Source organism: Tenrec ecaudatus, chromosome 1, assembly GCF_050624435.1.
Source record: "Tenrec ecaudatus isolate mTenEca1 chromosome 1, mTenEca1.hap1, whole genome shotgun sequence".
NCBI classification, from domain to species: Eukaryota; Metazoa; Chordata; class Mammalia; order Afrosoricida; family Tenrecidae; genus Tenrec; species Tenrec ecaudatus.
The window spans coordinates 266,025,226-266,053,020 of NC_134530.1; the positions used below are offsets into that span (position 1 = coordinate 266,025,226).

General features: G+C 38.7%; 1 protein-coding gene across 3 annotated transcripts in view; it reads right to left on the minus strand.

Annotated features, from left to right (window-relative positions):
* Nucleotides 1–27,795, minus strand: part of TBCE (tubulin folding cofactor E) — a 75,407-nt gene that overhangs the window by 4,621 nt on the left and 42,991 nt on the right. For 2 of the 3 annotated variants that reach the window (XM_075532200.1, XM_075532195.1), the window contains 11 exons: nucleotides 22,200–22,385; nucleotides 19,865–19,953; nucleotides 16,570–16,669; nucleotides 14,245–14,347; nucleotides 8,859–8,935; nucleotides 8,178–8,273; nucleotides 5,276–5,340; nucleotides 4,622–4,686; nucleotides 4,012–4,164; nucleotides 3,171–3,324; nucleotides 1,569–1,637 (listed from right to left, as the gene is read on the minus strand). In XM_075532200.1, the coding sequence (XP_075388315.1) occupies nucleotides 1,569–1,637; nucleotides 3,171–3,324; nucleotides 4,012–4,164; nucleotides 4,622–4,686; nucleotides 5,276–5,340; nucleotides 8,178–8,273; nucleotides 8,859–8,935; nucleotides 14,245–14,347; nucleotides 16,570–16,669; nucleotides 19,865–19,953; nucleotides 22,200–22,385 (1,157 nt within the window). The remainder of the gene's footprint in view (nucleotides 1–1,568; nucleotides 1,638–3,170; nucleotides 3,325–4,011; nucleotides 4,165–4,621; nucleotides 4,687–5,275; nucleotides 5,341–8,177; nucleotides 8,274–8,858; nucleotides 8,936–14,244; nucleotides 14,348–16,569; nucleotides 16,670–19,864; nucleotides 19,954–22,199; nucleotides 22,386–27,795) is intronic. The other variant, XM_075532197.1, reaches the window with a different exon arrangement.

Here is a 27,795-nt window from a genome sequence, read left to right on the forward strand (position 1 = left end):
AATGATTAACTGGAAGTTTGGGAACCTAGAGACTAAAGCAGGGGTCAACAAACCGGCCGGAGAGTCCTATGTGGCTCTTTTGGTATGTACATGAAGTAACTGAAAAATGTTAAAGGAATTCAGAAAATTGTAATTTCATTTGTTTGTAAAAATATATTTATGGCTCTCAAATACGTTTTAAGTTGTGAGGGACAGGATTGGCTATTCCATCTCAAAAGTTTGCCAACCCCCTCCCCCCAAAAAAAGTTTGCCAACCACTGGACTAGAACCTTCAAGATCGTTGCCCTAAAATAAAGTGTGAAGCTTTTTCTGTAAGCAAAGTTGCCTGAGAGTAGTGTGTTCCTTAAAATAATTAACTACATGAAACAAGAGAGTCAACATTCATCCAAAAGCAAAGATAAGGCATGCAAGGGAACAAAAGTTACATCAGTGGAAACAGCAGAAATCATGCGAATACTGAAAAATTATGTAAATTATAACCAATGGCACATAATTTTTATAAGAATGTACACTTTAAATTTTCACCTACATCCAATTTATACACATACACAAATATATGTTAAGCCGATTGGGTTTGAGGTATGCAAAGGACCAATGTAATAGATTAGATTAATTTTAAAGTATGTGTCAGTGTACTTTACTCAGAGTGTCTCCAGGCCTTAAATGTCCTAAGTTGCTGTCATCAAGTCAATGCTGACTCGTAGCAACCCACTGCAGGTTTCCAAGACTAACTCTCTACAGGAACAGAAAGCCCAGTCTCTCCCACGGAGCTGCTGGTGGTCTTGAAATGCCAACCATACAATCGCAGCCCAACTCAACCACTACACCACCAGGGCTTTCTAAATGTCCGAAGGGGTATTCCATATGTAACTACATATAGGAAAATGTGTTGAAATATAATTGTACTTAATATTAGGTATCCTTTATTTAATTTTCCATGTGACCTGATTTGTAGTGTCATTTTAATATATGCATTGGCTTAGCTTATCCAGTGTATAACTGTATTGTGTTACTGTATATTTCTGAGTGATGCACACAAATGTGTAAGATCAATTTTAATGGTTTAAAAAAAGGTGGACACTTTTTAATTAAATTAAAGGACTTAATTTACACATATAACTCATGGTGACTCCATGCACTGCCAAATAATACCTTTGTTCAGCACAACTTGGCTTAAACCTTAATAGATGTTATTAATGTTTAAAATACCTTCTATTGATACTTATTAGAATTACTAATAACAACAAAAACAAAATAACATTCTGTAACTTGTCCGACACTTTAACCATGTTTTCAAATGAAAGAGTACAAGTTCCCAAGCAATTCACAATTCAGTTCACTACTCAAATATGCCCTGTATTTATAATGCTATTAACTGAGTTTAAAGCATGAGAGTTGCCAAATGCTCAATACAAGAATTTGGACTTGTTTGGGAATTCATTAGCATGTATCTAAAAATCAAAGTGTTTAAGAAAAACAAACTGAATCCCTGTTAGGCCCTCAGCTATCTGCTTCAGCCCCTGAGGACTTGAATGCAAATGGGCTGGGTCTGACGGGGGATTTCTTACTTAGTAGTTGATTTTTAAGCATAAATGGTTGCTGTGTTTTGAGTTCCCCATCTTCAGGTGCACCATATTCTGTATAAAAAGAAATAATAAAGGATAAGCAAGTGAAAAGGCACTGGACGAAAAAGCCTTACAGCTAAGTGCCAGCATGGTCCTTCCCTTCCACGCGGTAAGCCTCGCAGCAGCTAGCACGCCAGGGCTCTGCTCTCTTTTCCCTGCTTTCTCCTTTACCTCTTTGTCGGTTATGCTTGTATTTTGGGGAGGTATGAACAATCATTTATAAGGGCAGAATCTTCCATTGTTGTTCTCAAAAGCTGCCCTGCCTTAAACTAGAAAGAGGAGGCTGTAACAAGCACATACAACATCTGTTTACAGGTTCTTCACACCTTGTTTAGGATGTACTTCACAGAACACCTCCACCAAGTTCTAAGCATACTGCACTGCTAAGCTGGGCACTCAATACTCCGTGTGTCAACCAGCACCCCCGCCCCACCCCCAAAACAACCTGTGCAGAAGGATGTAAAGAATCCAGCGTTTTTCTTTTGCTCTAACATCTGCTAAGCAAGCTGGGGCAAAATTCCTCTAACTTCCCCAGGAATGTGTGCCTTTGTCTTTGGGCACTTTCACTGAAAAACCGAGACACGCTCAGGACTGGGTTTTTTTGGGTTTTTTTTTGTTTTTTGTGTGTGTGTGGGGGGGGGGTGCAGGATTCCCTGCCCTGCATTGGACACCCCTCACCTCCCTCATCCTCACATACCCCCAGGAGATTTAGAATTCATCTAAAGTGGCCAGGAAATGGAGCCAGCTAACAGAGTAATCTGAAAGCAATTCCCACAAGCACCTTTCCTTCCTCAAAGATAATGTTCTAGTCTGAAACATTTATGCAGTGAGCTGTATGCATTAGGAAATATATAAAGGAAAATCGCATAAAAGTGAAATTTGGAATAATGAAGGCAAAACAAAATGGAAAGTACATCAGGGACAATGAATCATGACATCTGGGCTTCAAAGCCTATGGAACCAGGTGGATGCTTTGAGGAAACACCCTGCATACCAAGTGCCTGAACTTTCAGATGTCAAACACAGCTCACAAACCAGTGATCGAAATGGCCTTCCCTTGGGTTCTCGCGAGACACGAGATTTGTGTGGGGAGCATTAAAAAATACAAATACCACCTCAAAACAGGCTAGTTTTAAAATTAGCTAGCTTGTAGCAAGGGTGGGATAAATTTAAGTATTTCCTCCCCTTCCTAAAGGATGGAGTGGGGCACACCCACCACCCTAAGTCTAAAGTATCTGTTGAGTATGTACAAAGATGAGAAAAACATTTAAGAGCTGCTTTCCCTTCCCAAATACAAATTTCACTCTCAGAAACCTCAGCAGACTTCCACAAATCCTTATGCTGGGAAGCTGCTGACTTACCTTCTCTGAAGGGAACTTTTAAAATTCTTTCTCCCAACTTACTGAAGTAGTACTCGGATGAGTGCAAACATCACAATGAAAAGAGAAACGCGGCAGGAAGAAACACTTCCCTTGAAACCCAAGGAAACCAACGTGTTCCAGTGGAAAGTCCATCATTAAAGACGCTGCTAGACACTTTACTTACTAAGACAGAGGAACTGGTATCTAGGATGAGCTGCAAGAAATTCTTCATTTGGTCTGTTTTCATCTGGATTTTGATGTCCACCAGCTTTTTTCCATTCATTTCCAAAAGCTTTCCGGTAATCAAGCTCAGCTCCACGTCTCTCCTCTGGGAAAATCTATATTGATGTGAAATGAAATATATTAAGGCACTTTCTTCATGAGTTGTTTATGTCTTGCACACCTCACCCTAACTCTTCTTTCACTGCCCTCCCAAAAGATCATCAAGTTGAGGGGACAAGGTGATATTTAACTATGCTTTCTTTTTTTAGCACTGATAATTCAGGAGTTCATTCAAAATAACAAATAACTTTTATGTTTTTCTCCTTGAGACTTTTTACCCATAAGCCGTTTCTACAATCTTCCCAATGCTTAAATTCCCTAAGTAAGTCAGCCAACAAAGGAACTACCTTAGAAAAGCTGATTTGTAACAAACAAACAACACAAAAGTGCTGGAAATTCATGGCCTTCCAATTTTATGAGGAGCGGCTGAGGTAAAATGGCTAACTAAGCTTCGTGGTTTGTCTTCTTTCTGCCTACATTTCCCCCAAGAAATGGGAGCGGTGTCCCATCACCAAATAACAGTAAATACGGCTCTACGCTGTAGGTCAGCGTCAGGTTTTTCCTATTCTGACCAAGAAACGAAATAGGGCCTTCTTCATAAGGAGTCAGAAAAAACATTCCTGAGGCGTACAAAGATAACACTTTTATCATTTGGATGGAAGTCACATCTAGTACTGTACAAGATTCCTAAATTCTGTTTCTACTCACTCGGGGAGTAAAAACCATCTTATTTTAGCACTTACCTCACATTTGTTCAGTGTCTTCAGCTGACCGATTTTGGCAATAATGAGTTGGCGTATAGTCTGGGCTCCTTTGTTTCCTTCAGTCAGGGGGTTTCTGAGGCAGGACAAAGAGTGCAACTTCTGCAACTTATCTAGCTCATTAATGAACGACCACTGAGGTTTGAAACAAGAAAACATGTTTCAGGTTACTTCTTCCCGCAGGTTCTCTGAACTAGCGACAAAACACAAACAGTCCCTATTTCAACTGTAAAGCACTGAATTTCTCCATGCACAAGGACTCTGATAATCACACACTTTTATTCTATACTTGAGCCATTAAAATGTCACACAGTCTGCTTAGCTGTAGACTACTTTATTAATATTTTTGGCTTTATATGAAGAGTTTCATTCTGAGGAAGGATTGCTCTTTCATTTGAAATCGGGGTTTTTAATAATTTTATTAGGCTCATAGAGCTCTTATCATAATACATACATGCATCCATTGTGTCAAGCACATTTGTTGCCATCGTTTCATTTGAAATCTTTTTAAACAAGGAGGAACCTACAAGCTCCATGATAAAAGTGGAACGAGGCAATGATACACTATGCTGCATTCTGAAAAAGCTCTTACTTGTGATATCTGGTTGTCATTCACTACAAGATACTGCAAGGAAGGAAACATTGATGTTTTGCACCCTAGAAAACAAAATTATGTTACACTGTAGACATATAAGAAATACCTACAAGCACATGCACTCTCATGTTTCTGACATCACTGTTCACGTTGGAGACAGCCCAAATGCCCACAGGTAGAGGGATGGATAAAGCAGCTTTGGAGATAATATGCACTGCTAAAATAATAAAACATCTCATGGCATGGATAGACCAGGAGAACAGTATGCGGAGTGACAGTAGGCAATCACAAGAGGACAAGGGTTGTATGTGATCACTGTGATATGGGTAAAAAGCAGACAAAGGCGTGCATAGCAAAGGAAACAGACTGTGGAGGCCCCCAAGGGAGGGAAGGCACCGGTGGGAAGATGAAGCAACAGACTAGCAAGCTGACAGGTGTGACTTGGAGAAAACAGAGAATGGAAGTTCATAAAGAAGAGAAATCGGGGTGGGGCAGGGAGAGGAGACAGAATATGGGAGTTGGGGATGATGAGTGGTTTGAACTGGTGAATGCAAATTTGATGATCTGAAATATAAACCCCCTACCTAATTCACTTAGAAAATATATAGTAGCTAAAATATTAGGGAAATACTTTAAACAATTTTATATTACCAATTCCAGCATCCGGAAAATGTATAGAAGATATTCCAGTGTCAGAGAGGATTAGTTGTTCTAATCTGAAATTAAGAAATGCAAGTTTTATGAAATATAGCAATATAAAATTCTATGGGCTAATAAATAAACCAGGTTTATTTTTAAGTCTTTTTTCCCTATACTTTCAGATTTTTATCTCATAAAATGCTTAAAAACCATAATACCCATTTTAGGGCATGCAATGTGGGCTCTTTATACTATATTCTGGTGGATTTTACAGTTATCCTATATTCTAATGATTCTAGTCATCTAACAAGTACAAGTTAACTGGCTTCCAACGAGGGAAGGGGAAACAAGGGATGTGGGGGAAAGACATGCTCCTATAATCCTAAAGTTTAATTAGTAGAGAAAATAAGATGTAGAACTATAATTTAAAGGATGGAATCATAAATAATACAGCAGAACTACATGACAAAAGTATGTGCAGAGAGAGGATGAAGATGTCACTATGCATAGAGCATGTGAGCAGTCTTAGAGATTTAAGTTGAGCCTTGTCAAGTCAAGAGGGAATGTTCCAGAAAAAGAGAATGATAAGGGCAAAGACGTGGAGACAAGAGTCCACATCTACAAATAGAAATGGAGAGAAGTCTAACTTGGTAGAAATAAACAGTTCATAAAATGTACTCTGAGGCCACATACGACTTTCCAATACCAAGCTTTATTTCCTAGGCAATACAGAAACATATTGTGAACAGAAAAGTGATATTAGAATTCTACCTCAAGTAAGTGGCAGAGTGGAAAGAGGAAACTGGAGGCAGAAATTCTAACAAAATTATATAGGTAGAGGGATCAAGCATTTCAGAAAACTAATCCAAAGGAGTCAGATGCTATAAGGATGTACAGGCAATGAAAGAAAATCTTAAATTGACAAAAACTGATAGTTCTTGTAATCAAAATAGACACATCACTAGAATCTAGTCCAACTATAGTTAAGGGGAAGTGTGTTAGCCGGGGTACTTTGGAGAAACAAATACACAGAAGCTCATGTATAAGAGAGAGTTTTATAAAAAGGATAAGTGCACATCAAGAAACCATCCCAACCCAGTGCTGCCCAAGCCCACAAGTCCAACATCAACCCATTAACCCCTATGTCCAAGACCAATCCACAAAGTCCTCCATCTCACAAAACAGACGCAATAATGCTGACTGCAGGAGGAAAGCCAGGTCAGTGAGTGTGTAAGCATCTCAGTGCTGGCAGGGGTCTCCACAGGGCTGCTCCAGCACCCAGGGCTGCATCAGGGTAGGTTCATGTGGCTTCTCCTCAGGGATGGATGCAGGAAGTGAGCCTTGCCCGCTAAAGCAAGGAACTGGATAAGGCAGCTGCACCCTGGTCTGACCATCAGAAAGCAAGTGACCGGAGAACTAGAAAGGTGAGGCTCACCAAGCCATTTATCCCTCGCCCTTCAATTAACCCAACATGTGTTTATCAGCCAGGTTGGCACAATAAACGAACTACCTCAGGAAAGGTGAATTATTTGCGTTTGGGTGGATTTGGGATACCAAGCAGAGCATTAAAGTTAAGCCACCGAGCAGGCATTTAGAAACTTGGGTCAGAAGAGAAATAAGAATTAGAGCTATAAATCTGGTATCATTTATATGGAAATAAAAGAAAATCTATGGCTCAAGATATTGAAACAAAAGAACCAAGGAGAAAAAAAAAGAAAAGATAGTCATAGGAAGATGCAGATAAAAAATCATATTAAAAGAAAACTGGTAGAGAACAAAAAAACCGTATCATTATGAATGGGGGGGGGGTGCAGAGTGGAGACCCAAAGCCCATCTGTAGGCAATTGGACATCCCCTTAAGGAAGAGTTGCGGGGAGAACATGAGCCAGTCGGTGCAGTGTAGCAACGATGAAACATACAACTTTCCTCTAGTTCCTAAATGCTTCCCTCCCACCCCCAACTATCATGATCCCAATTCTACCTTACAAATCTGGCTAGATCAGAGGATGTACACTGGAACAGATAGGAAATGGAAACAGGGAATCCAGGACAGAGGATTCCTTCAGGACCAGTGGTGAGTGTGGCAAAAACGGGAGGGTAGAGGGAGGGTAGGGGAGCAAGGGGGAACCAATTACAAGGATCTACATATAACCCCCTCCCTGGGGGATGGACAACAGAAGTGTGGGTGAAGGGAGACGTCGAACAGTGCAAGATATGAAATAATAATAACTTATAAATTATCAAGGGTTCATGAGGGAGGGGAGAGTGAGGAAGGAGGGGGAAAAAATGAGCTGATGCCAGGGGCCTAAGTTTTGAGAATGATGAGGGCAATGAATGTACAGATGTGCTTTACACAACTGATGTATGGATTGTGCTAAGAGTTGTAAGAGCCCCTAATAAAATGATTTAAAAAAGAAAACTGGTAGAAGGTCAAGAAAAGAGTTTCAGAGGGAAAAACTAGATAACTGTATAAAACATGGACTTTAAATAAGAAAATGACAATCAGAGGTTTATCTGTGGCCTTTTCATAACAGGGTAGTGAAAGTAGAAACAGCTGGAGAATGAAAATGGGAAACCAGTGAGAAAATAGTGATCTGGATCCATATTTTTGGAAGTTATACAGTGAAAGATGGAGCAGATAAGGGCTTAACTTACCAATACAGCAGGGGGAAAGGAACGTAGTTTGAGAAGCATAATACATTTAATCAGAGAGCAAAGAACCAGTAGAGAAGAAAAGCAATCAGAGATAAAAGGGGGAAAAGGTATCTGACGAGGTCCTAATATCAGAACTATTACAATTAACAATAAAAGGACCAATAATTCAATTTTAAAATGAACAAAGGGTCTGACATTTCTTCAAGGAAGATATATGAATAATCAATACACATCAAACAATGCTTAGAAGTAAAATTACCTGGGCAGATAGGCTATTAGAAATAGCTGATTTTCATCAATTAATTGATTACCCGAAAGGTCTAATAACTTGACCATTTGAAGCACATCAGTTGGCCTGTGTGGAAAATGGAATTTTTCAACATAAATTTATTAGTTTTTATTTTTTTAAATGATTTCATTTGTCTATATATAAGTGAAATAATTCTTATTGATAAGATTTAATATTTAAAAAGATTCAATATCTTATTTGATTTTAATTCTTTGAAAATTTGTAATAAATATAACCACACTTAAGTTTACTGAACAATTACTAAATTATATTAACAAAAGAGAAATATGAGTCAACAATATATTTACAAGGTCAGGTTTTTACATATGCTTGGTATACTGACCTTAAACAGACAATGCTAATTAAAAATTCAAGATTTGATTGTGATAGCATATTCTGTGGAATATCCATTTAGGAACAATAGTGATTATCTAAAACAAATGAAATTTCAAAAATATTTAAGTCTGAAATTTCAATCTTATTAATGTTTCTTTGATTAGAATCAATTAGATATGTTACAGTTTCCATTCTAATTTTTCAAGACGATAAGAATCATTTCTTAAAATTCTTAAAAAATGAATGTTCGGTATAATTGTAGCCATTTATTTATCCAAAATAATTGATGGGTACATCTTAGTAAGCACCTCTTACCTTTCTGAAATGAAAATATTGTCAGATTCAAGGTACAGTTCCTCAAGGACTGGCCACTCACGGGCACACAGGAGCACCTAGGGAAAAGTATTGGCCTCTGTTGACTGCTTCTTCTCATGGCTTTACTACCATAACTTCCAAATAAATTCAGCTTAATTACTGTTTAGAAATAAAGTTCCACATAGACATCTCGTTGCAGATTCTAGCTCAGGGAAAGGTGTGTTTTGTGAGAAGGTGATAAAATTAAAATATTAAAGGGCCACATTTAAAAAAATAATTTTGGGGGGCTCTTATAAGAGTACATACATCAACTGTATCAAGTAAATTTGTACATATGTCCCCATCACTATTTTCTAAACATTTACTATCTATGTGAGCCCTTGGGATCAGCTCCTCTTTTTTGCCTCCCTCCACCCCGCTCGTGACCCCTTGATAAGCTTTAAATTATTATTTTCTTATCTTACACCGACCGCTCTCTCCCTTCCCCAACAGTTTCTGTTGAAAGGGCCACATTTTTAAGAGATTGTTTTTATTTTATATTATTTGTTTAATCAAGGAAATTGGTGTTCAACATCTTCTCTCCGTTGTGGATGCCAATTTAGATTTGAAAAAATAATGAGAACAAAATTTCTCAGCAAGAATTTCTAAATTTTCTCACTTAAGCTTTGCTGCCACCTCTACCACCTAGCTTTCTATCTGCCTTCCTGTTCTAATATTAAGCTGAAGAACTGACAACAGAAGACATTCCAGAGGTAAATAGCTGGGTTTGGATACAGGACATTTAACTCCAACTGACATCTTTGTGAATTTCACAGATCAAGGATATTGTTGGCAACATGCTTATCTATACCAGGTTTTAAAAGGGAATACTCTGGGTGTGCATGAAATTGGTCAAATATGAGTACCAGATATACCACATACACTCGTGTATAAGCCGAGTTTTCAGCACATTTTTAATGCAGTTTTTGTGGTAAAATTAGGTGCCTCGGCTGATATATAGGTCAGCTTATACTCGAGTGTATATGGTAAGTGTTGTTTGAGCCCAGCTAAAAACAATTAACAGATTTTAGTGGCTAAATTTTAGACAAAAAAAGGATATGAGCCTAGGATTGATGGGCCTCAGTAAGTAGAATAAGGGTTTCTGCAGGGTAGTGTGTGTGTGTGTGTGTGTGTGTGTGTGTGTGTGTGTGTGTGTGTGTGTGCTGGGGGGGACTGTAAAAGGAGCAGATGTCAAGGAGTTCAAGAAGGAAGACAATGTTTTGAAACTGATTGTGGTAGTAATTGTACAATAATACTTGGAATGATATTATCTCTGTATTAACTCATAATAAAATGGTTTTGGAATAATTAAAAAATTATATAATAGAGGAGAGGGAAATATGCCTGCCACATAACTAGCTAAGGAATGTCCTACACTTCCTGGCAGCCAGAAATTCAACTTAAAAGCTAAGCAGACCCAATTTTCTTGACTAGGGAGCAGCAATGCCTGCTAACAAAAATTCCCCTTTACAATGGGGTCAGCAGTACCAGCCACTTTGGTGAGCCACTCTCCCCAGCACAGTCAATTCTGCCCAACATCCGAGGCATCCCAGCCAGTCAAGCCTCTTACCTCACTGGCCTCTGGGGGCATGGTAGATAGCAGATTGCATGGGCAGCTTGGTGCAGACATAATCAGTACTCAAGCTTCATTTTCTCCATTTTCTCTCTCTATCTGCTTTGTTCTTCAGTGCCCTCTGTATAATCTACTTCCCGTACAGCATATATGTGCATACTATACACCAACAGAGGACAAGGAATCCAACACACTAGGTGGTTTCATTTTTACTTGATTTTCTTCAGGTTTTATACTTTTATTCTAATACATTTATTATTTTTTTTCTAGTTCTATTGCACTTCCTCTTCTGGTGCAAACCCACCCTTCATCCCGAGAATATGGATTTCCACCCAGGCAAAAAGAGGCAGAATGTAAGAGCCACCAATAAAAGTATTTTAAAACAAAAAACAGGCAGGCCTGCAGATTCTGGAAATCTCAAACAAAGGCTTCCACCGAGGGCACAGACATGTCCACATTCATGCTGCCAAAGCAACACAATTCCAGCACCCACATCCAAGCAACAAAAGTCTTTTGTCCCACTTTTACCTTGCACATCTAACAATTATTTCTTTCTGCTCTCTTTCTTTTTTCCTAGTGAAATATATTCCCAGGAAGCCTATTGTGATTACCTTTCTTAAAATGCATTCAATTATTTTTAAAAATCTGTTGGCCTACAAATCCAGACAGTTGCTTATTATTATCATTACATTTATTTTATTCTCTCTTTTCTTCCACCCCACTTTCCCCACATATCTCTTTCCCTTTTTCTCTATTTCATCATTGTATATTTTTCAGCTCCTACTAGACCTCTCCCACATCACTAGACTGAGCCAATCACCTCAACCCAGCAGTTCACACAACACTAATAACTAACTGTACCATGATGCCAAGGAAACAGCAGTCAGCAACCATAACCCCCACCCCCTCAAATCATGAAACACAAACAGCCAAAAATAACCCAAGAAGAGGTCCTGGAACTACCAGAAACACAATTCAGAAGAAGAATATTTAGGTACTTTAAAGAGATGTGAGAACAGTCATGGGAACAATAAAAGAAATTGAAAGAAAGTTAAAGCAAAAGGAACCCAGAAGATAAATATTGAGGTAATAGAATTCAGGAACATAGTAAGAGAAAAACCTTGAAGAATGGTTTGGAAGAAAAGGAAGTTGAATCAGTGAGCTTAAACAATTATAATAATCTATGACAATCAACAAAAAAACCCCAAAAGAATCAGGAAGAAAAAAAAGCATGAAAATGATGTGGGACACAACGTATGTCTCATTTAGATCCTGACTCAATAAAGCAAATGTTTTGAGAATGATGAGAGCAATGAATGTACAAATGTGCTTTATACAATTGATGTATGTATATGTATGGATTGTGATCAGAGTTGTATGAGCCCCAATAAAATGATTTTTTAAAAAGATCCTGGATCAATAGAGAGAATATAGTATGAAAAGCCTGGAAGAAACTTTCCCCAACATCACCAAAAAGTAGAAAATAACTATTCAGCAGCTGAGACAACCCCCTAATAGGATAGATTCCAAAAGAAAAGAAAATCCTTCAATTTCAAGGTAAAGGAGGGAATCCTGAGGGAAGCTAGAAAACACACACACACACACACACACACACACACACACACAGTCACCCACAAAGAAAAACCAATCAAGATAAACTCAGACTTTTCAGCAGAAACTATGCCGGCAAGAAAACGATGGAGTGAGCTATGTAAAATTCGGAAAGAAAATACTGCTAACCAAGAATCCTATATCCAACAAAATTAATACCTCAAATATTTGGAGAAATGTGTTTGCAGACAAGGAAAAATTAAGAAGACCAGCATTACAAAAATATTAACGATATCACGATGAACAGAGAAGCAATCACACCAGACAAACCTGAAAGCATCAAACAGGATAACACCTCCCAGAAACAAATACAATAAAAGCAATTCAAGACAACACAGAAATAAAAGAGGAACAAAGACACCAGCAAATCCACTTAAAGTGTGTGTATGTAAGTGGGGACCAAACACAAAACGGTAGTAGCAAACACTCATATACTAGTGATGACACTGAAAGGTGGATTAAATGTACCAATCAAAAGACAGAGTCGCAGACTAGATCAGAAAACACAAACCAATATATACTGCCTATCATAAACACACCTAAACTCAAAGACAAAAAAAGACTAAAATTATAGAGTGGTGAAAATCTACCAAGCCAATGACAACTAAAAAAGGCAGGAGTGGCAACATTAATCTCCGACAGAATCAACTTCAAGGCAAAAAAACATAATGAGAGACCAGAATGGACAAGACAAAATGATTAAAGGAACCATATCCCAGGAACATTGACTTTAATAAGTACATACATATCCGATCAAAGACCCTCAGAATGCCTAAGTCAAAGACTCATAGAGTTTAAATCAGAGATTAACAGCTCAACAATGAGATTTCAGCATACCACTCATCAGGAAAGAAAATAAAGCAGAGAAGCTAAACAACACAATCCACCATCTCAGCCACCTAGAAATATACAGAGCTCTCCAACAAAACAGTATTTATTCTTCTGTAGTGCACACAATACACACTCTAGAACAGTGGTTCTCAACCTTCCTAATGCTGTGACCCTTTAATACAGTTCCTCATGTTGTAGTGACCCCCAACTATAACATTATTTTCACTGCTACTTCTTAACTGTAATTTTGTTACTGTTATGAATCGGGCAACCCCAGTGAAAGGGTTGTCTGACCCCCAAAGGGGTTGCGACTGACAGGTTGAGAACCGCTGCTCTAGAATATATCACAGTTAGCCTACAAAGCAAGCCTCAACAAATCCAAACACTTTTGAGATCCTAGGATCCATTTTCTCTGATCACAATGGTATAAAAATGGAAGCCAGCAATAGAAAAAACAGAAGAAGAAAAAACAATTTGGGTAATAGATAAAAGAAGGATGAAATTAAGAAAGTTCTTGAAATAAATAAGAACAAGAACACATCATACCAATACCTTTGGGGCACAACAAAAGCAGTTATCAAAGGACAATTTATAGCAATCAACACACACATGAAAAAGGCAGAGAAAAAAAAAAAAGAAAAAGAAGGAGAAATCCAAAATCAGCACCTTAACACAACACCTTCAACAACTAGGACAAGTTGTCTGTATCAACATAAACTCTCAAACAACTGAAGAAAATAAATCATAAAGATTAGAGGAGAATTGAGGTCATTATAGTGGAGGGGAGAAAGCACTGAAGAACTAGAGGAAGGCTGTATGGGGAATTAACAATGTATATGAGAAGAAAATGTTCTCCAAATGTGTGATGGTTGTACACACATTCTTAATATGATTGAATGATTAAATTGTATGATTAATGAAGCCAATAAAATTATTTTAAAAGGGATGTGATAGTACTTCTACTGCTTAGCTCCTACTTGAACAAAGGTTGCAAGAAAATTTTGGTAGCCTTTACTTCAATAAACAGCTAAGTCTAAAGTTTTCATAAGCTCATTGCATATTTATTGCATATCATTATGGAGAGCCATTATTTAGAAAGACCCTAGAATAAGTCAAAATGAGCTAAAAAATAAGAATTTCTAGATACAAAATTCCACTTAAATTGAATGATTTTTTAACTCTTTCTGTAAGATAAGACAAAGAATACAATTATTTGGATTACGAGTTGATTACAATGAAACTACATTTGTTCTTTGATTTACTATTAAATCAAGAAATTAAAATTGTTTGTTCTGGATTAAAACACAAACATACATAATGGCATATGATTACCTCAGCCCATGTTATTCCTGTTCGATTAAGGACTAAAACCTTCAGGGCAGAAAATGTTCCCATTAGAGTTGGTGAACTAGAGGGAAACTGAAGTTTATTTTCACTGTGTAGAAAAAGAAGATACACTGTTTACTGCTTTGCAAGTAGATATAACCCAAACAATCATTGAAAGCAACAATTTGCAATGTAATCAGAGGATTTGGGTTTCTTTTGACCTGAAAATGAAATTCTATTGAAAACAAAGTGAGCTAAACTACAAGTATTTTAAATACTTACATTATCTAACTTTAGGGGCACTCATATGCAAAGTGGCTACATAAAGATGATCCTGAAACCTGAGATGCAGGGATTTTTAAGGTCAGCGTTTCCAGTTTCCCAAGATGTTGTTCCTGAGGTGGCAGTATCAAGTCCCATTCTCAAGAGTCTTTATTTGCTGGACAGTGAACTAGAATTTTGCTTCTCTAAACACAAACCTCATGCTGTCAGAAAAGATGATATTATTGTCTTTTAAATTTGCTCTCAGATACTTTAGGGGGGGCAGCACTGAAACATTGTATCAAATTATACCCATTTTCACTCTACTTGGAAGTACAACTAATTTAGGCCCGTGTACTTGTTAAATTATACTGCCTAAGTCATGCACAAATCACTTGTAAATGTAAAGTTGGTTTATTGGTTCAAGTATGAAAGGGAATCCTGACTGAGTCCTGGAAAAGTGAGGCTGTGGGGTTAAAGCTAATCAAATATTTGAAATGGCTCGGAAAACTGTAACATTAGTAAAAAAAATCGATTAGTGAATTAAACAGTATCCCACCAAACTATTCCTAAAGCAATGTAAATGCTGTTGCAGTTCAAACCAAAGCAAACTCATTGCCATCAAGTTCATTCCAATGCATAGCAACCATTTAGGATAGGGTAGAACTGCCTCTGTGGGTTTCTGAAACTGTAACTTTTTACAGGAGTAAAAAGTCTAATCTTTCTTCTGTGGAGCTGCTTTCAGGTCCAAATTCCTGAACATGCAGTTGGTTAACAGCTCAACACTTAACCAGCTATGCCACCAGGACCTCGTTGCTCTTAAGTGCCATCAAATCAGTTCCGATTCATAGCAACCCTGTGCACAACAGAATAAAACGCTGCCCAGTCCTGAGCCATCCTCACAATTGTTCTTAGTTTGAGCCCATCGTTGCAGCCACTGTGTCCATCCATTATAGAGGATCTTCTTTTCTCTGCCTCTCTACTCTACCTAGCGCGATGTCCCTTTTCCAGGCACTGATCTCTCCTGAAAACACATCCAAAGTACATTCAACAAAGTCTCGTCATCATCCTTGCTTCTAAGAAGCACTCTGGCTGTACTTCTTCCAAGGCAGATTTGTTTGTTCTTTTGGGAGTCTATGGTGCTTTCAATATTCTTCACCAGCACCATAATTCAAATGCATAAACTATTCTTCAGTCTTCCTTCTTCAATATCCAACTTTCACATGATTTAAAATGCCATGGCTTGGGTCAGGTGTTCTTCATTCCTCAAAGTAACACCCTTAATTTTTGATACTTTAAAGAGGTCTTATGCAGCAGATTTACCCAATTCAATGCATTGTCTGATCTCTGTGAGCTCTGATTGCGGCTTCAAGCAAGGCAAAATCTTAGACAACTTCAATCATTTCTCTGTTTATCACGATGTTATCTACTGGTCCCGTGGTGAGGATTTTAGTTTTCTTGACATTGAGTTGTAATCCAAAATGAAGGTCACTATCCTTGATTTTCATCACTAAATGCTTCAAGTCCTCCTCACTTTAAGCAAGTAAGGTTGTGTCATCTGCATATGGCAGCTTGTTAATAAACCTTCCTCCAACCCTGATACCACATTCTTCTTCAAACACAGTTTCTCTATTTGCTCAGCATACAGATCGACTAAGTATGGTGAAAAGATACAACCCTGACTCAGACCTTCCTTGATTTTATACCATGCAGTATTCCCTTGTTGTGTTCACTTTAATAACACCCCCTCTTTGGCATCCCAACAGGTATCATTTCCTCCAGAGGCTCTATCTTTTATGGCCAGCCATACAGGAAGTACGAAGATCTCAAATGTCAACATATTCCTTATTAAATAACTACCTAATATGACTATTTGTAAGAATAACCAATGTACCCTTAAAGAATAAGCTTAAATAAATTCAAATAAACAAATATATTCAACTAAATATCTGCTTCTCTTGAAATCTCTACCTACATCCCACCAATATTCCTCACCTTGATGTTCTGAATGGGCAAGGAGACATTAGGAACTTTGTAGTACACGACAATTCATTAACCAAGAGTTCATACCTGAGATTTAGAACATCCAGTTGTTTAAGCTGGTCAGCAATATGTATGACTTCATCCCATGAAGACAACAAGTTTCTTGACAAGTCTACTTTTCTAATATCTAAAGGTAATATGTTAAGAAAGAGTAATTTCAAACAATTCATAAAAGATGGAACAGACATCATTAACTCTTAATTCTAGTGTATGGGATCTTTATATCCTACATTCTGCTTCAACATGTTTCATGAGCATGTATTACTTTTATCCTTTTAAATCATTCAGAAAATCAAAGTTCATTGTCAGATACTATAAACTAGAGACAAATAAACCAAAACGCAAACTCAACGCCATCAGGTTGATTCTGATTCAAAGGACAGAGTAGAAGTCTCCCTATGGGTTTCCAAGACTATAAATCTTTACAGATGTAGAAAGCCTAGTCTTTCTTCTGGAGAGCAACTGGTGGCTTCCAATTGCTGACCTAGTGGTTATCAACCCAACACATAACTCTTATACACCACCAGGGCTATAGTCCAATGCCAGCCTCAGAACCATCCTAGCTTTATCCAAGAAAAAGGAAAACAGAAGAAGTGATAGAAATTTTGATTTATTAAATTCCTAAGATGTCCCCATAGACCTTGCTCTTGGCTCTGTTTAGCAACCAAAAGCTTAATAAACACTGCCATTCATCACCAGGGAGCTATGAGGCGCCTTTCTATTTGAGTTATAGCAATCTTCAAGTAAAATGTCATCTCCAAGAAGGAGAAGAGGAATTAGCTGGAACAAATGTTTAAAATTGCAAAGAAAAATTGAATTCAGATAGTCTCTTAGAGACGAGAAACAGTTAATATGACATCTATTGTGCAAGAGATCAGAGAAGGGAAAGCAGTGAGGCGAGAAGAGAAGGTATTGCCACTGATGGGCAACAGTGACTGCCGGAGAGGAGTAGCAGACATGACACCCAGAAGGGGCACCGCTAAGCAGAACCCTGGTAGGGAAGGGACTGGACCCACTGACAAGAGGATCATATGCAGTAGTTTGATACGTCTGGAACTTCTTCAAATCATTTATGCATTACACAAATAATAAATCAGGGCGAGGAATACAGTAGTGAACAAAACAAAGTCTCACTTGGGGGAGAGAAACTCAAATTCGCATCTCTAATATGTCAAATGCGAACAAATGCCTAGCTAGGCAAGATGAGCATGCAGAAACAGAGTGCATGTGGGTATATGATATTATGTGGTCAAGAACTGTAGGAATTGAGGAACTGTCACCTGGGAGAGTACATTCCAGGCACAGGGAAACAAGAGCAAAGGTTCTGAGGTTAGAAAGGTTAAGGCTATAACAGAGTTCTACATGGAGGGAGGGGCATGTTAAAAATGAGGGCCACAGAACCGATTTCAAGGGTCTACAAATAACCTCCTCCCTGGGGGATGGAAAACAGAAGAGATGTCGGACAGTGTAAGATATGACAAAATAATAATTAATGAATTATGAAGGGTTCATGAGGAAGGGGGAGGTGGGGAGGGAGGGGGAAATGAGGAACAGATATTAAGGGCTCAAGTAGAAAGCAAATGTTTTGAGAATGATGATGGCAACAAATGTACAAATGTGCTTGACACAATGGATGGATGGATGGATTGTGATAAGAATTGTACAAGCTCCCAATAAAATCATTTTTTTTAAAAAAAGACAAGACCTATTTATATTTTAAGTGTATCTGGCGAGTGGGCTGGAGCTCTCGTCTGGGCCGGGAAAAAAAAAAGAAAAGAAAACCCTCAAAAAAAAACAAAAAAAGGCAACAAAGTCACTGGTGACTAGGCCAGATCACACAAGGTCTTGCAGGCAGTGGAGATGGAAAAGTAATAAAGGGTTTTAAGCAAGAGAGGTGTGACCTAACTTGTTTTAAAAGGCCACATCTGTTGTGTGGAGCTGCAGAGTGCAGAAAAATAAAACAAATCCACTGGCATAATCAATTCTGACTCAAGACCCTATGCAGCTTTACAAATCGTTAAGGGAGCAGAGAGCCTCATTTCCCCCCATGGAGTAACAGGTGGGTTCCTGCATTCTGCATCACTGCTTGTGACTGTGTGAGTCTGAAGAAGGATTTATGGACTAGTATTAAACTGAAGGATTGGAGTTGGACTGAACTGGGAAGTTTTCTCGAAACATAATTACTTCTTGATATAGAGCTCTCTCTCATACATATATGAGTGTCACTGGATTTGTTTCTCTAGTCAACCTGGCCTAACACAGCCAGTTAGAATAGGAAATACTCCTGACACCTCTATGTCATTTTTTCCTTCACCACAATGTTTTCCAAACCCACTCCACACTCAGCAGCTAACCAGCAATTCTAACTCAAAGCTACCCAAACTACTATGACATTTATGCAGCCCTCTGGGACAAGTAAAGGGGACTGCACATGGCAGAAACAACCAATCAGAATCCTCTAGCAACCCCACATCTCAACAGGGAGAAGGGGATCAAACCGCAGGTACTCTGGTGGGAAACACTGTACTGTCTGGGAAGTTAGAACATTTTGCTAGAGAGAAGCTATGTGAATCTTACTAATTGGAATCTCTTCACACGCATGAAAAATTAGTGATAAATAGCTATCTTTGATAAAAAATCATTATTGTGATTGGGCAGAAGACCTTTTAAAATTATAGAAAGTCTATTTGATTTATCATTGAGGGTTTAAAAATAACTTACCTCCTATATTTCATGGCACTAAAAAAACTGATAAGAGAATGATGAGATTATAAACTCTTAAAAAGCCATTTTTAAGAAACTTTAACAATTGTGTTCAGTTACATGAAGCCAAAACTTTATTAAAGAGAAGAGTTTATTCTTCTCCCTAACAAAAAGTTCACAAGAAAGCACTTCAGAGCTTGTGCAGTGGCCCCAGAACACCTGCAAGCTTCTCTGACTCCTTTCCTCAGGTCTACAAGATCGCTGCAATAGCCCTGGACATTCTGTCTACACTCGAGACAGTCAGAAAGTTGAACGCAACAAGCAACAGATCCCAACGTGTGGCCTTTAGAAAGCCCTGCCTTGCAAAATCTATTCTTCATTTTGTTGGCCAGAGTAAGCCACAATGTCACACCTGGATGCAATTTTGTTCCGTCCTAAAGGGTCCTCATGAGTTGGAATCAAGTCATTGGCAGTGAGTTTTAGTTTGAGTTCAGGGAAAAAGCCAGGAAGAACATATATGGGGCAGGAAACTTGAATATTGCTAGGTAACTCACAGTGTTGAGCACAAGTATCAAATCCAAACCAGATCACAGAAACAAAATATCAATCAGAAGGATACTGGGGCATATTTCAGCAATTCCTCCTTTTTCACCAGCAGAATTCACTGCACAGTTCCTCAGAGAAATTTCTTGCAACTTGCTCAACTGACTGCATAAAAAACACATAGTTTACATATATGCATCAGCATGTATGTTATCCAGCTTTTTAAAAATTAAAATGCATATCATAAATAGGAAAATGTAACCAAGTTAATATAACAAAATACGCACAACCACCACCCAATAAGAAAGCGTATTATAAACATTACAAATATAACTCAATTTTTATTATCCTCTATGTAGATACTTTCATATATTGGAGGCCTAATCCCCATGGCCTATGAATATGACCATATTTGAAACTGAGGCCTTTGTAGATGTATGTATTAAGAGATCATACTGTATATTAGGGTTGCAATATAGTACATTACTTAATGTGGCCCTTCTAAGTAACACTCATGTAATGATCAGGTGTAACTATGCAAATAAGGGCTAGAATCATGCAAATAAGTGTATACACTCTATTACTTGCTATATCTCTACCAGTTGTAGTCTATACAACCCCACCAAGTAATTGAGTGGGGATATGCAACTAAAGCATATGTGACTTTATATGAATTAGGCAATTTTGCCATCCCACTCGATATAAAATGAGCCACGTAGGACATGGGAACAGGGGACCTCACGTCCATCAAGAAAGACCCAAGGGAGAAAAGAAAGAAGAGCCCAGCAGAACACATTTTGGGATGCTGAGATCTCTGTGTGGAGAAACTGTGGCAGCAAATGGAATGGAACCAAGAGCTTCCCAGTCCATGGAACAAGCAGAGCTAAGTACTTTCAGGCAAGAAGCTGGCTTGTGGAATGGGGTGTCTTTGGGGGCATTTATTAGTGCTAAAGGAGTCTGGTAACTTGTCAGAGCTGCACCGAGCTGACGAGCAGAAAAGCATGTCTCATAGGCATGGCTGAGAAGAGGCTATTCTGACCAGAGAACTACTTTACCCTGAACATTTCTGATCCTGAATTGTAATCTGCTAGCTTCTTTAATAAACCTTCATCATGAATATTTTCTGAGTTCTGTATGGCCATTGCAATACATTATTGAACCTAGCATAGAAACCCAGTATGCTATGGGAGGGAAGCAGGTGAGAGGGTAGACGCATGTCTGACCTCTGCCTCACAGGAATAGGCCTTGGGCAGTTGATGTTGATGAAGGCGATTCTCTTTCGCCCCAGTAAAATCAGAAGAGATTTAATGTCCCTCTATCTAATTTTTTTTTTTTACAGAGCCCTGATGAGTGATTGGCTGGTGTTTACATGCAGTGAAGGGGGAGGGAGCAACCTAGGGAAATGAGGCACACCGGAAAACATGCTGAGGCAGGGCAGAAAACACAGGGGATCATGACGCGCGCGCGCGTGTGCATGTGTGTAAATCAGGGGGTCTTCTGGAAACAGGATACACAGGGCTCTCTGTGACTGGGGAGAACCAGGAGTGGCAGTGTGTGTTGCTGGCGATAGGAAACAACAGGATCCATGATACACAGGCTCCCAGTGTGGGGGAAACCCAGGGGATCAGTTGTCATGGTGAACACAGCTGTGCTGTCCATAGGTAACTGCTACAAGGTCTCCAGGTGCTTTAAAACCAGGGCTAGGATGGAATCCCCCGAATTAGCCCTCTCACCCACAAACCCAGTGACCACTCACAGTGAGCTACAGACGGGTGTCTCTACGTCGACATCATCTTGTGTTTTCTCTCAAGAAATAATTTTACATCAAGAAAGCATCCCACACCAGTCCAACTCAGTCTATGGGTAAACCTTGCGCCCCCAAGGGCCCAGAGGCAGGCACTCTGCTCTGTCAGCAAGCATCCTGCCTGAAGGTACTCGATTTTCTTGCTCCATGGGCTAGCAGCCTATTGGGCTGACTCTAGCTAGCTTGTTAGTTCTACTGCTACTTCTCTGCTCTGCAAATCTTAACCTGAAAGACAAACATCTCTTTCTATTCTTAAATCTTTAGAGAAGGTCTGTCTGCAGATCTTTTTGTTGGGTTTCAACTGCTCTCCTTCAGTTAGCAGCTCAGTACCTAACTGTTGTACCACCAAGGCTCATTATATAACAAAATACTTTAAATTAAGTATTTATATAAGAAAAAATAACATTTTAATATTTCAATTCCAATCCACATAAAAAAATCCTAACTTATATGAAAATAAAGATTTTAATTTCCTTGAATACATAGTCCTTGGATTCCTCAGATTTTAATTGACTATGCAGAAAGGAAAATGGGCATATGATATATGGTCATTAAAATTTAAATTCTGAACCTTGATGAAACTGTAAATGTTATCATTTCCACTTACCTTTGCTGTTTTACAATAGAGTCAAAACCAATAGTTTCTACAGGTTTATTTCCAATTGTAATAATTTTCTCTTTGCTAACTTCCTCTAGTCCATCTTCTAAAACATAGCGTTTCTTAAGTGCAGTAAGAAAGTCTACTCCAAAATTAACCTTGCTGGGACGAATAAAGGATCCTCCTGTAGGGTGCCTAGAAAAAGAGAAAAACAGTACTTAGAAAACAGTGTCATGTACTAACAGACAACCAGGACTTTAGACTGTCCTTTCAAGGGCACACAGCATCCTTCATAGACACAAAAGAAGAGTTATATTTGGAAATCCAAGTAAACGAGGTGGACTTAATCTTCATACACCGGTAGCAGATTAAAGAAACTGAAAAACTCATGTACCTAAGGCTCAAATGACTCTGACTTCGTGAAGCAGCATTAATTGAAGCTCTGCCCTAGCTTAAACCCTCAATGTAAATGTGAATATTGTTTGTTCAGTCACTTAAATTGATAATCAGTAACAATCAACAATCCCTATGCTATGATCTGAAACTATGTCATGAATATATTCATTCTTTCTCTCAACAGTGTTTTAAATTCTACACCAGTGGCTAAATTAATGGTATTATCAGTAGAACTACTTACTATATGCCCCAGGGTGTAATTTAGAGCATCCTTCAATAAAATAATAATGATGCCTTTAAATTGAACCAGGGACTTACACATACCATAGATATAGGAATGGATTTTGAGTTCATATTTAATACTATCCTAATCTAAGAATCATGAGTTCCTATGACATGGCCCTGTTTACCTAATCCTTATGAAGTGATCACTGAAGTTACAGGTGCTGCAACAAGTGTGGTGAAGAAAGCAGATGGTACCTGGCTATTAGAAAGAATAGCATCTGGAGGGTCTTATAAAGGCATGCTTTAAAATAAGCAGCCATCTAAATAAGACCTCGGCTAAGTCCACATGGAAGAAGGACACTAGCATGTGTGATCCAAGATTTGTAAACAATGAAATTCAAACCTGGAATGGTATTAGAGCTTAAATTCTGATCACCTGGTTTACAGAGGGCTGTGGATGGCAGTGCAAGTCCAAAATCCATTTTCAGAGCCCCCCCATGAAGATTAAAACACTGGTGAATCCCCTCTGACTATAGATCAGATCAGGGAAAGGACTTGTTACCAGACAGACTGCATTGCAAGGCAGATCACGTCAAAATGTGACACCTTGTCAGTGAGCTCCCTCTTGATTCAATGCGTAATTGCTCGTCTTTAATATTTTCTGCTTTGTTATAAAAATGTCCTTTTACACTGACATTTTTGTTGGGCTGTTTGTCTCGATTTTGAATGATTTTCTGTATGTGAAACCCCGATTAAGGAAACCTATAGAGACAATAACTGGATCAACAGATTCAAAAGGGGCATGACAGGGGTCACTGGCAAGAAATGGGGAGCTGCCTGGAGGTCGGGTGGAAAGTGGGCGGAGGAAGGGAGAACCGATCCCGATAATTGACAACAACCATAACCCCCACCTCTGGGGGAACCAACAACAGAAACCGTGGAGGAAGGGAGACAGCAGTCAGTGTAAGATATAAAAATAATAATAACTATAATTTATCAAAGGGCCACAGGAGGCGGGGAGAGGAGCTGATACCAAAGGTTCAATAGAAAATTGATGTATGGATAGTTACGAGATACACTAGAGCCCTCAATAAAGTGTTTTATTAAAAAAAGAAAAAGAAAAGAAATGGGAGGTAACAACACCAAGGACAAGGAAGAAAAAATGTACTGGAATTGACTATAGTGATGGTTGCACAATTCTTAGGAATGTGACTGAACTACAGAAAGATATGACATGTGAAATGCATGTCAATGAAATTTTTTAATACATTATTCTATTTTTGCAAGAAAGAAATCATCAATACTTAAGTAAAAACATATGAATCAACCAACCCATTGTCATTATCGAGTCCAAGTCATTGTGACCCTATAAAATAAAGTAAAACTGCCTCATCGGGTTTCCAAGACCGTAAATCTTAATGGAATCTGAAAGCCTAATCCTTCTCCCACAGAGCAGCTAGCGAGTTCATACCACAAACATTTTCATTAGCAGTCCAAATGCTTAACCTGTGCCACACAGGCCCTCACTGCACCACCAGGCTCCTTTAAGTTTCTATGTGCTTAAAAAAAAACTACATAAAGGGAAATTAATATAAAAATATTTATTGACTGATGATAAAGAATTGTGAAATTATACAAGCATGTAAAAATCCCAGTGGACAAACAGACATGAAATATAGATGGTAACTCATATAAGACATAGGAGCATTAAACCATGGGAGAAAATTTACCTCAGTAATTATTAAAATGATGAAATATAATTGGCAAAAGGAGATTGGAAAATCATAGTCTCAAAGACTGTAAAGCTGAATTTCTTTATGATGCTATAATCACACGCCTAGGGAATTTGTCATATACAATAATCTAATAAAAAGAAATTACCTTTACAAAGATTATATATAAAAGCATTATTTTTTATTAAAGAACTCTAAAAACAATAACCAGCTATATCAGGATTATTATATAATCCGGACCATTGAATAATATTGTTATCATTTTAAAATCCTAGCTGCAATACTTACAAAAATACTAAAAAGAATGTCGAGTTTTAAAAACTGTACATATAACTACATAGTAAATCAAGTCTATAGAGACACAAAGAAAGAAAATAATTTGTGGGTGATAAGCTGATGTACAAATCTTTTCATTTTAATGATGACTTGAATCTGAATCTTTCTCTAGCCACCTTCCATTCAACAATTCTGACCCAGAGGATGGGAGAGAACTGCCTCTGTGGGATTCTGAGACTGGAACTCTTTACAGGAGAACGCCTTGTCTTTTACCCAAAGAGTGACTGAAAGTTTCAAACTGGTAACCTTGTGCTCAGCAGCTGAATTTCTAACCATTATGTCACCAGGGCTCCAAAATGTGGGGCTAATAGACAGCATATAGGAAGAATTTTATAGAAAAATAGAAATATTATATCATTAACTATATTGCTTTATATTAATTTAATAATAATCAGGACTTTTGAAAAAGCCATTATATTACAATATCTACAGAAAAGCATGTCTGATGTCAAAGTGGGTTACATGCTAGGCAACAAACCACAAGGTCAGCTGCTCCATGGGCAAAGGTTGAGGTTTTCTACGCCTGTAAAGAGTTACAGTCTTGACGGCACTAGAGGAGCAGGGCAAAATGGGAGTGTGAGTGCAGACCTCACCACGGAACGCCAAACACATGGAGCAACTCATGAACAGAGGGCTCTAGGGCTGGCCCCAATCAGAGTCAAACTGACCCCTCCCTAGAAGAATGCACTAAAGAGGACAACACTAAACCTACAGGATGGGGAGAGGGACTGGTCTTCCATGTCCACACAGCAAATCAAAAAGGAAAAAGAGAGAGTGAGGGTCTGGACTCCATACTGGCACACCCAGCCCTGATGACAAAGTCCCTGCACAGAGCTGCTAAGGCACAGAGAGACTGTGGCGCCACCAACAGCTCAAGACATGATGTCTCATCACTGGAGCATACTACGACAGAGGGTAATACTAGGGACACACAGTAGGTAGTGAGTTCAGTCTGACACATCCCACCTCCACAGTGGGGCAAACCATGAAGGGAACATAAATCAGCAATGGGAATAAAACAAAGCCACAAAGCCCCTGAGGAGCCCTCAAAATAAACTTCTGGCTAAGAGGGGCAGTTCCCTTAACCCCACAGAACAGAGGGGAGGATAGTCATAAAGGTCAGCTGAAAGACCTGGAATTATGTATGCTTTTTTGTTTGTTTTGTTTTTATTCTTCTCTTTTTATTCAATCTTTTGTTTAGTCTCCATTATTGTTGTTTTGCCCACCTGGCATAGGATAGGCATAGGAAGAAAACCCGGGGAAAAGCAATGGGACCAATGGTTTCGGAAGTGGGGGAAGGATGCAGTGAGCAAACAATGCCATAGATAGTGGAACAACTAGGGAATTAAAATCAACAAGGAGGACATAGAAATCCTGGGAGTGTTGGAGCAACGGCACTCTGAGAGGAATTACTAGAGGCAGAAGAAGGGAGAGCGTGGTAGTGGGGCAGTAGGAAGGTAAAAGAAAACGGAAAATCCAGGAAGCAAAGCTATAGATAGAGGTATAAACGTAGGTGTGTACATATGTAAATATTTTAATTCATAGTAATAGAGGTATTGGCCTATGTACATATATTTATATGGCAATACATTGAGGATTTGGGGCCTCTGCTGAAGCCTTCCCTCAACGCAAGGACACTTTGTTCTAACCTGGGGTTTCTGTGATTCTCATCCTCCTGACACGATAATTGAGGAAAAATATAGGTACACAAACAAATATGATGAAGAAAGCGGATGGTGCCCGATTATCAAAAGATATAGCAGGCCATCTAGCAAAGAAGCAACAAGTCCACATGGAAGAAGTACACCAGCATGTGGGATCAAGAGGTGATGGGATCAGGTAACAGGCATGAGAAGACCAAAAACAACTATTGTTGAGAATGAGAGGGGTCGGAGCAGAGACCCAAAACCCTTCTGTAGACAACAGGACATCCCCTCACAGAAGGGTCGCAAGGAAGGGATGAGTCAAACAAGGCACAGTATAGCACCAATAAAACACACACTATTCCTTCCTCCGATTCCTTGAGGCTACCTCATCCCCCACGATCATGACCCCAGTCCTGCCTTTCAGTTCTGGCTAGACCAGAGCATGTACACTGGTAAAGATAAAAACTCACCACACGCACAATCCAGGTCAGATAAACCCCTCAGAAACAGAAATGGAAGTAGCGATACCAGGAGAGGAAGAGGGGAGGAGGGGTACAGATCATAATGATTGATACATTACATACACCCAAGGGGAACAAACAACAGAAACGTGAGTGAAGGGAGACAGTGGTCAGTGTAAGATGTGAAAATAATAATTCATAATTTATCAAGGGGTCAAGAGGATGGGAGGGGAGAAGAGGCAGGATAAAAGGGGACCTGTTACCAAGGGTTCAAATAGAAAGTAAATGTTTAGAAAATGATGATGGCAGCATATGTACATATAATACAAATTGATGTATGGATTGTTGTAAGAGCAGCGAGAGCCCCCAATAAAAATATCTTAAAGAAAATCGGAAAATAAATAAATAAAGCAGGAGGCGGAGGGGGGAGGGGGAGTTACAGTCTTAGAAAAACCCAAATAGGTAGTTCTCCCTCTTACAGGATCACTATGCATTGGAATTGACCCAATATCCATAACTTCTTTTTAGATTTCCTGTATCAGGAGTATGTTTTGGAATATGTAATGACATTTTCAAAGACTTTGCCATAGATTCAAAACAGCTCTTTATAGTCATTAGTATCAGCATTCTTTATATCATAGTGATGATGCATTAATGTCACGGAATTTCATTAATTTCCTAGTCCAGGTCTGGCTAGGCTATGAGGAAAGGTCATGGGAAGAAGAAAGCAAAATACTGATCCCATTTAGAGGAGATGCAAGGTCCCCCAATCAACAATAAATATTAAGTCATTCTAGGTCTTCTTGGA